General features: G+C 36.1%; 1 protein-coding gene across 3 annotated transcripts; it reads right to left on the minus strand.

Moving 5' to 3' along the window:
- Positions 1-333: 333 nt before the first annotated feature.
- LOC117919345 lies at positions 334-11,745 on the minus strand. 3 transcript variants are annotated; one of them, XM_034836523.1, is made up of 10 exons: positions 11,227-11,745; positions 9,909-9,975; positions 7,883-8,136; positions 4,471-4,948; positions 3,708-4,367; positions 2,467-2,907; positions 1,922-2,116; positions 1,739-1,795; positions 725-762; positions 334-637 (listed from the first exon to the last, which is right to left on the minus strand). In XM_034836523.1, the coding sequence occupies exons 1-10, from the start codon at positions 11,256-11,258 to the stop codon at positions 472-474; spliced, it is 2,388 nt and encodes a 795-aa protein (XP_034692414.1). In that variant the 5' UTR covers positions 11,259-11,745; the 3' UTR covers positions 334-471. The 3 variants fall into 3 exon arrangements, with proteins under 3 accessions (XP_034692414.1, XP_034692415.1, XP_034692416.1); XM_034836524.1 differs by having other exon boundaries at positions 725-787; positions 11,227-11,743; XM_034836525.1 differs by lacking the exons at positions 9,909-9,975; positions 11,227-11,745 and having other exon boundaries at positions 7,840-8,009.
- Positions 11,746-12,059: the final 314 nt, after the last annotated feature.

Raw genomic sequence — 12,059 nt, forward strand, 5'->3', positions numbered from 1 at the left:
AAGTTGTGCCAGTTTGCAAACCCCATTTGAGCAGGCCCAACTGTAACATTGCATGCTATAAAAAAAATGCATTCATATAATAGGCTTGAGGCTTGGAAAACAGTACAAGCCTGATATATAAAATATGATAGCCCTGCTCGTATGTACGTACGTACGTACATACATACATTATCTCTTTTCATCTTCAAGCTAGAGTTGGACACAATTTCTCATAGATTTCAAGCATTTGTACAGCCTACCAACCATGAATATGCCTGCCACACCCCCAAAGAAAACCTCTGATTGTTGCCATGTATCTCCTCAAAAACTCATAAAAGAAACCAATACAAGACGTAGTAGGAAAGAAATTTCTTGGGTGAAGGTGGTAGTTTACATATACAAGACCATTAGGGGATGTTAACCCGAGCCCATCCTAAACAGGGTATATCCCCTTGATCAATGAACCAAGGTACAAGAGCTGTGATATACTTATTACACAAAATTCATGCATTTTCTGGACAAGAATGAGTTCCCAAAACATATATGTACATAAAACACATTGTAAACACTAATCTCAACCTCCAAGGCTATAGGAAGGATGAACACTTTCGCCATGATAACTTTCTTTGGCACAATTACTGGATGCAAGCAAATTGACCTGCATATGGACCTCAACGATTTTAGGTGTCTCAAAATGGAACATTTTTAACCAGTTAACAATAAGAAGAGGATGCAAGAACGCTACCTTGATGACCTCCCACTTTGAGTTCCGATGCATATTGGCTGCTAAGACACTCATGTTAAAATCCTGGTTAATGAGAACATATATAAATAAGTCCAGAACTTGCCATGCTATACTGTGCTTCTTTAGGGAAAACATGCACACATGAGCAACAAAAAGAACAACAATATTGACCATGGTGAACCCATTTCTCAATTATTTTTCTTCACAATGTTGATGTCCTTGAGCAAAACTAGTTGAAAATTCAAGAAAGGGCAGAGGTTTGAGATGGTACTGTTGGGATCTGAGTACCCAAAATGGAGCCAGAAAATCGGCATAATTGGAACCAAAATCCCAGTCTCCTCATTAGTGGGACTTGTCATACCACTGTAAGCTCTAGGAGCTTAGATTCTAATGCAAAATATAAAATATTGTGGTTGGTTAATTGGAGAAATAAAGAGGGAGAAAGGACTTGTTTTGATAAAGGGTGTCGTGTTCTGTCAATTTGAAACTAACCGATTCAGGCAAAGTTCTAAAAGTTCTTGGTCTTTTGTGCTTGTGATAATTTATGATTAGAAGCCTTTTTAATGTCCTCCAAGTCTTCACAACAATCAGGCATGGTAATTGTTCATTATGTTAGTCAAAGATATCTTAGTTTTCTTACCCTTCCTTTCAACTTACGTTGTCTACTTAGAAGGTGTTATTTGTTGTTCAAAATCAATCCAAGCTTGGTGGTTGTTCCAAGCCAATGCTATTAAATTTTTTTAACTCATGCAAATATATGTGATTCCAGAATTTTGAATGGAGTTATTGTTTCTTGCTCTCATCCCTTTGGGGTTGTGGAGATCTAATTTATCCCCAGTTTTCACTTGTGTTTCCCCATCTTTCTTCATTTCTGTTGTCATAGAATATGCAGACAATAAGGGATGATTTAGGTCTCACAAACAGAAAAGTTAAAAACAACTCTGAGAAAAGAACTTCAAATTAGAAAGGAAAAGTAGAAATTATGGATCAGCTCTGTGGTACAAAAAAATTTACCCTGAAAGGATCACCCCTTAAGGATTGCACAGTCATTGAATTCCCTGATCCCCTATCCTGCAAAGGAACAAGATGCATCTAACATCTTTATTACCTCAAATTACAAACAGAATTACAAAGATGGTGGTGCACATGTAAGGATGCTCCCCAAATAAAATTGACATATCTCATCAAAGGACATACCTCCAAGTAAACATCCCGAAGTCGCCTTCCAGTTTGAGCACAGCAAATGCGAACAACTTTTTCATCACAACTCCCACTGATAATATAGTCCCTTCCATTCATGTAATAAGAACGAGTATAATTATGAGCACTTCCAGTTGAAGCAATCTCAAAATTCATGTGAACCCTTCCATCTGCTGCCAAAAGTTGCTTAACCTGGCACCTTTTAGCAGTTAGTCTCAATCTTGCACCCATCAAAGAGCACCATAATTCATTATTACTAATTAAACATGGAAAAAGGTATAGGTTGGATAAAAGAACTTAATAACAAACACATTCACATGACTAAAGGTCTGAGACCTCGTTTCAGAGGTCCTCCTGATTAAACTTATCCCAAATTGGACGGTGAAATTGAGTGAATGGAAATAATATGCTAAACAGATCCTTCAATGATGACCACTGGGACCATGAGAATAAGAGTCATCACAAACTAAGATATACGATATATCAATGAAAATTTTAGATGGTAATGGACCACAGGGTGTATTCAATCTTAATAGGTGTACCTCATTGTCAACAGTTGAAACAAGCAGATAAAGGTCATCAGGAGAAAAGCAAACCATCACGTTCCCTCTTGAGCTGGAAGATGTATAGCAAGGCCGTTCTAGTGTCTGTCTCAGGTCCCACAACTTGACATCATGGTCAAATGACGAAGTGGCAAATATTGAGGGGGAATGGTTGGAAAACTTAGCAACATTAATCGGTTCTCTATGCATATTATTGAATAATTTTAAGCGTTTTCCACTCCCAATGTCGTATAGAGCAACATGTTTTGAGTATCCACTCACAAGAAACCAATCATCTGTTGAGTTGACATGAACAGAGGTCAACTGCTCAAACCTATCATATGTAACAATGCCAGAACTGCAATAGGCATCTGCAATGTTTGGTGGCATGTGATTAATGTCGTACAAGTTCAAGGAACCATTATCAGAACCGGCAAGGAGCTGATCGTTCAACAAAAAAATAATGATAAATCAGTGACTGCTCCATAGGCAAAGACCAAAACATCATACCAAACTGCAAGTGCTTGTAAATTTTCGAAACGAAAATGTATGCCCTTCAGAATTCAGATGGTTATTCTTCTTCACAAAAAGAAAAAGGAAAAAAAAAATAAGAGGCCATGTGAGCAGATATATTTTGAAATCTTTCAGGTGTAAGCATGAGGTCTGCTGACTGGTTAGAACACATGGAGTGGTTCACAATTAGTGCAGCTCATGAACCTAGATCAGGAACTGCTGTCAACCTTATTTTGGATCTTTGGGTCCCACTGTAATATTGTGCTCAAAAACAGAGAAGAAGAAAAAAAACATAATAACAGGATGAGTGATTGATCACATCCCCTTGAAACATTAGAGAATTATTTCTGTTGTTTGATAAGTCATACAAACCACTATCATAAAGAGTTATATACAAAACATCATCATAAAGATGGCTTTCATGATCTCTCAAGTCGGCTCTTAAATTGAGAAGGAAAGATATTGAGTATACACGTCTTAGGCCAACAGCCCATGCATATGTATCATGTATCATGACATTTGACATATTAGAACACTGAGACTGGTGATATTTTTAAAAAGAAAAAAGAAAAAAGAAAAAAAAGAAAACAGAAATTCCTTTCAAAATGATTCTGTTAAAAAAAAAAATGATTCCACTATTATACTAGAAAGTTCACGAGGATGACATTAGAAATGATGGTCCAAAAGTAAATCTGATTTAATAATATATGGATGAGGTGATCACATACCTTGGATGGACACTTCTTAAGCCAACAGAGCCCCAAAACTCTATTAGCCGCTCCTATGGATGGACTGTAACCAACTATATTCCCACTCTCATGGTTGAAAACAACTATTTCACCATCAAGTGTTCCAAAAACCATAAGACTGGAGTTAGATGGATGGTACTCAAATTGCCTTGGACGAAGTTGCTTACTTTCTTGTTTGCTAGTGTAGCTAATGTTGGATACAGGATATAAGAGTGGCCATGCCCCAAGTTTGGTGGCACAAAGAGACCTTGAGAAGAAATATGGACTCTTTTTGTAAGAAGATGGCTGCTTTGGCTTCAAAGATTTTCTGCCATGAATAGTACTTGATCCCATTTCACGCTTTTGCAAGACTGTAACAACACTCTCTGGCTGTCTTTTATATGGTAAATACTCATAGTACTTTGAAAAGATAGTCTTGGCCTTTTCCCTGTCCATCTTTCTGATAAGCAAATTATCTAAAACTTGCAAAAGAGGCAATGAAGCAATCATGTAGTCCCGGTAATGTTTCTCAAAGCATATGGGAGAAGGATGGTGTGAAATGCAATACTTCAATGCAATAGCAGCATCTGTCAAGTCCCAGTTAAGCCCACTTAAAAGAGATCCATTTTTGTGTTGAACATGCATTTCACTAAAAGAAACCTGTTAAACAGACTAGAAAATTTAACACCTGCAAATAAACAATAATAAGCCTTGCTGTTCTATATTGAATATACCAAACTCATGAGAATAATTGTGTTCTCACCTCCTTTTGCAAATGGCCATGTTTCTTCGAAACTGGAAGAGCATTATCAGATGACAACTCCAATAAACCTATTCTTTGAAGTTCACTTGATACTGTGATTTGACAATCATTTGATAGACACTCATCCATGCTTGGAACATCATCGATAGTTAACGAATCATCAGTATTGGATGACATGGGACATGGCCCAGTGTTTTCACAACATGGACAAGTTTGGAACCTGAGTTCCACCAGAGAAGGAATTTTTGACAGGACTGCACTAGTTGTCCAAAGATTAGCAACTCTTGTCTCACACATTGAAAGACGCATCAGATTTGGCATGCAAGCAAAACAATCCTTCTGCAAACTAGTGAGATGTGTACAATAATCCAGATTAAGGGTGTGTAACTGCAAAAACCCTCCAACCATGTTGAGCTTTTGAAAATGGGAAGACCTTAGTTTTAAAACTTGGCAAGCCAAGCCATCATGGGAGAGATCCCTGAAAAGAGTCCAAATTAATAAAAGAGTTAAAATATAATTTCAAAAGGACAAATCAGGTGTTGTTAACTCTACTTCAGAACAAGTGTTGCATAGAAATGATAAATCTTCTATTTCCACATGGAAAAAAGCTGATACCAGGCACCTCTAAAACAAGAGCATGGAATCAGTAAAATGTTAATATTATTGATAATTGCAGGATTATGAAATATCATGCAATTGAAAAACCAGAATGCTGTGGAAAATATCAACCATGCAAATATTTATGACCCCTCTAATAGGCCCAACATTGACAAGAAGATATATGTATGACCTACTGGCCTCAGTTACCAGTTAGATGATAGTTTAGCTTGATAAATAATCCGTTCTTTGGTTGACATGGGCAGTAACAGGTGCTATTTACAGATCATGGATATTGCCAATTCAGCTCTGACTTTGGAACTTGCCTCTAATTTTGTTATATTTCATTATCATACATGGTAATTTTTCCAAAATGTATTAACAATTGCAAAATTCATTTCCTGTTAAGTGAGTTTGACTAACATAATCACAAAATTCACTCAAAGCAAAAAATTGAATAATTTAGTTGCCTATTATGCAAAGATGAACATTCAAGCCAGGAAGCAGATTGAGAGGGAGTGTGCCACACATAGAATAATATTGTAGGTTGGTAAAGAACAAGCTGGCCGAAATCTCACCCAACTTTTTCATGGTAGAAAAGCGAAAGCTTTTCTGAATTTGTCCTTTTGTAAATATACAAATAAGGACATCAGTCAAATACAGTGAAAAGAGGGCTAGATGTCAAGTAACATCTACTATGTTGAATGACCACCAATGCAAGCCAAATGCACAAATTTTGGTTGACAAATCTTGATGGTCTCGCACAATTTACTGTCAGAATATGATTTCATCATTATGCTTTGTTGGACTAAGGTCTATTTGAAGCCCCAATAACTTGTTCAGTGTAATGAACCATCCAAATCCAGAGAAGCCAACTCAAATACACAGGAATGTTAAGACAACCTTCCTCACAAAATCAAGAGTTCCTCTAGTCTAAATTATTGAAAATATGGTGTTTTCAATAATTACATCATTCTTCAAGCTTGTAGTGCCATTAGATCCAGGAATTTGCATGGCCTCAATAGTTAGGAACTTAGGATGGGGATTCCAGGAATTGGGTTGTATATAATAGCCTAACTTTGAGGAATTGAGTTGTATATGACAAGTTCACTACTCTAATTCACAACTATGTTATTTCCATTCAGTTCAGCTATTGATATCTATAATGACCACCACAAGAATGTGAAGAGAGATAAAAATCCAGTCATACACATGGTGAAGAAAATCACACCAAGGTGAAGATGCCAACCAACATTTCATATTGATGTGGACACTTGATAAGTGGTCCTCTCAAGAATTATGAGAATTGCAAGTAGGTAACAATTTAGATCACCCAACCATGTTAAATGTGGGAATTTTCTGGATGAGCAAAAATACCAGTTTCACTTCCTAGTAATGTTTTAAAAGGGTAGAGGTAGTTTTGAGGTGTTTTAACCAAATAAGTCAAGGTGTAAGCAGCGAGGCAGAACAAGCATAAGCCTCAACTTAAATGAATAAAAAAGAAAATAAAAATATCATAAAAAATACTAATAAAATCACATGAAAATTGAATAATGAAAACCATATGATCCATAATAACCGATTTAATCATTTGTCATTTTAAATAGTTTCTAATTTGCTTCCTCTTTCTCTCTTCTAAAATTCAACTCTCTCTCTCATGAGTTCATCAAATAATTTTGAGCTCTACCATCATAACACTACTAGGATCATCCAAGGAATTACAATCATATTCAATTGCTATATTATCCTCCACATCAGTGTTAATGTTTATAAATTCCTGTACTTCGTCCATCAATTATGATGGTCTATCTCCATTATCTATCTATAATATGAAATGAATCATATATGAGTTCAACCATGACAGTGCTCAAGAGCTCCTTTATTTCTTTTTCTCAATCTTTTTCTTCCCTCTCCATTTACAGAATTAATTGGTAGATAATTAAGCTTTTACTTTATAAAAGGTTTAACTCTAACCTTGAGCCTAAGACAAAACTTATAAATTTATACCAAAACCTCACAAAAGCACAATTCATTAAAACTAATAAATATTGAGACTTAAACATCTTATAAGATATATATAAAAAGTCCATAAAGGCCCCAAACCAATTAAAGGCTTAAGCCTCAATAGCCTTGAGACAACACCCTCAAGGCTATAAGCCTCAATTGGTGGGGCTTAAGTCTTGACTAGTCTCACCTCGAAGCTAATTTGCATAGTCTCACCTTGAGGTGAGTCTCAAGGCATAAGCCCAAATAGCCTTTTAAAATACTTCCAATTGTTACTTTTTATTTTGGAATGTTGGGAAAGAATCCCATTTAGACCTGTAGGCTAGCCCCTCTCTGTCATATGCGTTGAACCTGCCCAACCTTGGTGAATGAAGAATTTGAGCCCAAGTCTCCAATACAACACATAAGACTTCACCTCCTTGACTAGCCGACATTTCCCCTCCTATTCCTATGTCTTTTCAACTTTCCCAAGACATTGTTACACAAAGAATGTTAGTTTTCACCACCCATAAGAAGAAAATAGTTGGTTTACCTTTCCATGCTTTACAATTTTAGAAAGGTTTTGGAGCTCTCTTGCCTCAAGTACTAGGCATTTTTTGCCCTTTCCTGTGAGTGAGAGCATGCATAAGTACATGTGCATGCAAGTGCAAATACATGTGAATGTGAGTTTTGAGACAAAGAGAGACTAAAGAGGATATTTTTTTAACAGGAAACACTTGCAAGGTAATAAATATATATTCACAATTGACGCATAAAAGATGTTACTACCATATCTTTTTCAAATATAATGGAAGGAAACCACAGCACAAACCGGAAAAAGTCCTTCCCAAATGAAACATCTCGGAGTTCAACAAGTCGAAGCTTCAAATTTATCGTACGTATCATAGACAAAACATACTCTTCAGTCAAGATGATAGGTGATTCATGAAGTATGTCAACTGCATCGATATTAGAAGAGTCAATTTCTAGGAATACATCGATTAGAGGAGAAAAATCAGCAGCTCTTAGGTGGTCCAGTAAAACCACTATGCTGCATTTCTCATGACTGGATTTCTGAATCTTGGCCTGCATAATAAGGAAAATGTTTAGCCATCACGATCAACTTCACTGCAAATAATAAAAAATAATCCAAACTTAAAAGTTCAAAGGATTTAACTACAAATTTTACCAGATAAGACAACTAATAAACCATAATGAGCACAATTTCAGATTCACAGCATATGATGACAGGAAATGCAGTTTCAATTTCTTTGAAAGAACAACAAGTATGCAATTTAGGAAGCATTACTACATTGCAGCTGTTAAACAACTTAAACCAAGTGCAAAGCTTCCACGTAGGAATTCAGGAAACTTTAGTCCAATAAATAAGGTAATCTTGCTTTTAAGATAGTTCAGTGACTTCAGTCACCACAAATGGACTAGGAATAGCTCCATATGATAGTGCCACTACCTGCCGCATCTAAAAGAAGGACAAGGACTCTAGAGATCTGAAATCTCTTCAATCAACTAATTCTTATACAAGATCTTCCATGTTTAGATGAGATTAGAATATTAAGTGTCTTGGATGCCATTATGTCATCCAGATAGTGCTAACTCCACTCTTTTATCATTGTTTTCAGCATTCTTATATAACTACTGAAAGCAGGATACAAAATTTGGTAGCTAAGCAACCATCATAAGCCAGGATGAGAAACACATTTGTCCACAACCTATAAGTACTAGATATGAAAAGGGATCTTCCACATCCATATGATCTGAGAGTTTTTTTTTCTTTTTTCTATAGGCAAGAAGAAAATATATTAACAACGCCTAGCAAACGAGCACATCAAAGGACACATGGTATTACCAAGGACACCAAAAGGCAAGCAAAAACGAAGAGAGAGCATAGAGCTGTGAGTATTAAACAATATGTCATCAAACAATTCAGTATTAGTAAGTATTTCATCAAATAATTCATAGTTTCTAGTAACTCCGCCCTTTTAAAATCATTCTTAACTGTTAAAAAGCTACTAATTTCCTAAAAGCTTAAACGGATAGGAAATGAGCTCACAATATATACCCCTGCTAACACCTTCACATGAGGCCATACCCACACATGGAGAGACAAATTAGCATTTAAAATAATTTTTAGTTGTTACACTACCAACTTTCCTCAAAGCTGAAGTTGTTAGGAAATGAGCCCACAATGTATACCAGATGTTAACAGAGGAGGTAATAAAATAGTTCTGATACAATCTTAAGCTACCAACTTTGCTAAAAGCTTAAATTGTTAGGAAATTGGTCCATAATGCATACCGGGCTAATATTAATCATTCTTTTTAGCTACTGCACCACCTCAACATCGAATTAGCACCCCACATATGCCATTGCTACCAGCACCACCACTGCATTACAACCACTAAATCAATGGCCACCACTATTCTGAACATGTGTTATATGAGCTCAGTCACTAGTCACTAGTGGGTATGTTTTCCAAGCTTTCTTTTAGAACCAAAAACCTTGCAAAAAGCAAGCTCCTCATTATGAATCATGTGGCCTTTATAATGCATAGTCAATTATCCAAGTGGTTCCTTTAATTCAAGATTCTCCAGTTCTCCAAAATGAGTTTGTACTGAATCAAGTTACTTGCAACTTATCCATCTCAACTTCTATCTCTGTGATTCAAGACTACTAATTTCAAAATTATCATCATCAAAAAGACAAAAGCTATAACCCAGCCACCCCAACCCCATTAAAAAAAAGGAAAAAAAATTCTAACCAAAATCGACTTTTCCATAGTATGATTTTTTTTTTCCACTGGTGCCAGCTTAAAACAGGTACAAGTCATTAGTAATAACCTTATAGAACCATGATAATACTGCAGAGTTGGGCACCACTCCATGCCTTTTGCAAGAATCAAGATACCTAGCAACAAAACCACAATAATTTAGAGTTAATAAATGCATAAAAGAAAAACTAGCATGAATCTTTATTCCAAAATTATGTAGACAAAAGAGACAAGGCATCAAGCCCTTAAAAAGACCATGCAATCAATTCTTTTCATAACATTCCTCATTGTCATATTTTCCAACAAATCTATTAAAAATTTTCAATCATTGGAATCTGTTCATGTATCGGTTATGTGAATCTTATTCATGAATAACCATAGAAAATTGGCACAACTATAATGTTGTAATACAAGAAGATTGTTAATAGGAACTTCCATAATCCTTCAAAGTGAAGGAAGGCTTCTTTATCCAATCTGAATCATTATAGTTTTTCAGTTGTCTTATTCATCATACATCATGCAAATCTTTTTCAAGGAATTATTATAATTTCCCATCATCTTATTCATCATTCATCATGGAAATCTTCAATGGCGTGGTATGACATCACAATCACAATGACAGTCTCATTCAACAAGACTGACACTCTGCTTTCCATTTTCTTGTTTCACATTGAAGCCAACCAACAGCCAAGTATCCAGTATTTAATCAACAGTTTCTGATATCAATTCAAATAGTAATCATGTAGTCTTCTCAGCCCAGCTGGCTCAACTGCCATACAAGCACGTGTCTGTGTGCCTTAATGTCAGATATCCAAATTTCACAGTTGAGGAAATTTCGCAGCAAGTTCCTCTATCGTAATGTTTCCTAGCAACTTCGGTAATTACCGAAGCACAGAAAGGGCTCCATGCTCTGCCTGTTGAACTCATTAGTCATTACATGGAGAACTTTACTTCATCAGTAATTAATTCAACAAAAACTCCTTGAAGCAGCTACCCAGGTTGGAAATGGAACCCATTATTTGATCTTTTCCACCACCCCACTCAAACCCCAACACCCAAAAGAAAAGAAAACAAAGAAAGACAACAACCCAACTAATTTTCTAACATTAAAGAAAAAGGAAATGGAAACCATTGTTTGATCCCAAAAGAAAACCCAACTCATCTTGCACAGTAAAAGAACCTGAAAGGAAAACCATGGATTGAACCCCGAAATAGAAGAACACCTAAATAATTCTTGTACAGCTATGACACCAGGTTGAGTTGAGTGTTACTTTTTTTTTTCTTAGGAACCAAACATCCTTTAAACTTTCTTTCTCTGGAAAAGCAACAAAAACCAACTAAAGATTAAAAGCCAGAAATGATAGAGAGGAGAGAGAAGAGAGAGAGACCTGGCATCCAGGGTGGAGATATCGATAGCCATGGCGTTTTTCTTCAGAAAGGAGACAGTGATGGCTGAGTCTGAGACATGAAAGGAGGCCCTCCAGAGATGTCAAACAATGATTTTTGCCATGTGGAAGTTGAAAACTTGAAATGGGACGCATAGATGGAAATGGGGTGTACAAGTAGAACCAGTTCTCAATCTCATTAGTCCATTACTCACGAGGCACGAAACCATATATGTCAAAAGGATAAGCACCAGTGTACATATCGTACATATATTTAATTAACCAAGATGCTAGAATATGTGTGTGGGGTCAGCGTGACCCAGTGGGGAAAGACATGTTTCACCTGCCGGGTCTACCTGCTCCTACCCTGTTTCGACATTTTGGACCCAGGCCTCCATTTCACAATTGCCTTCATTCCTCCTCTCGTGAAGGAGATCATGTTGTTAGCTAGAAATGAAAATTGCCAGAACAGGGAAAGTCTCCATGTACATAGCAATGGAAACCATTTTATGGTTTTCCATGAAGTTGTAATGTCTCACATTAAAAAAGAAAAAAAATTATGATGTTATATATGTAAAGCCTTTAATACTATATATATCATCTTAAACGAAATATTTTATTCTTTTTAACTCGTAATGATATGAACAATGTCCGATCATCATCTTGATGTGAAAGTTTGTTTGATCATTTATTTAATTCGTAATCTTGTGAAACACGAAAAATACCTTATATTATAATATATCTACACGATGACAGGTCATTAAGAGCGTTATCGTACTGCTTTATGGGATCAAGGATTTTCAAATTTTTTCAGGATTTTAGAGTCAGCCATAATC

The sequence above is a fragment of the Vitis riparia genome, chromosome 7, assembly GCF_004353265.1.
Source record: "Vitis riparia cultivar Riparia Gloire de Montpellier isolate 1030 chromosome 7, EGFV_Vit.rip_1.0, whole genome shotgun sequence".
NCBI classification, from domain to species: domain Eukaryota; kingdom Viridiplantae; phylum Streptophyta; class Magnoliopsida; order Vitales; family Vitaceae; genus Vitis; species Vitis riparia.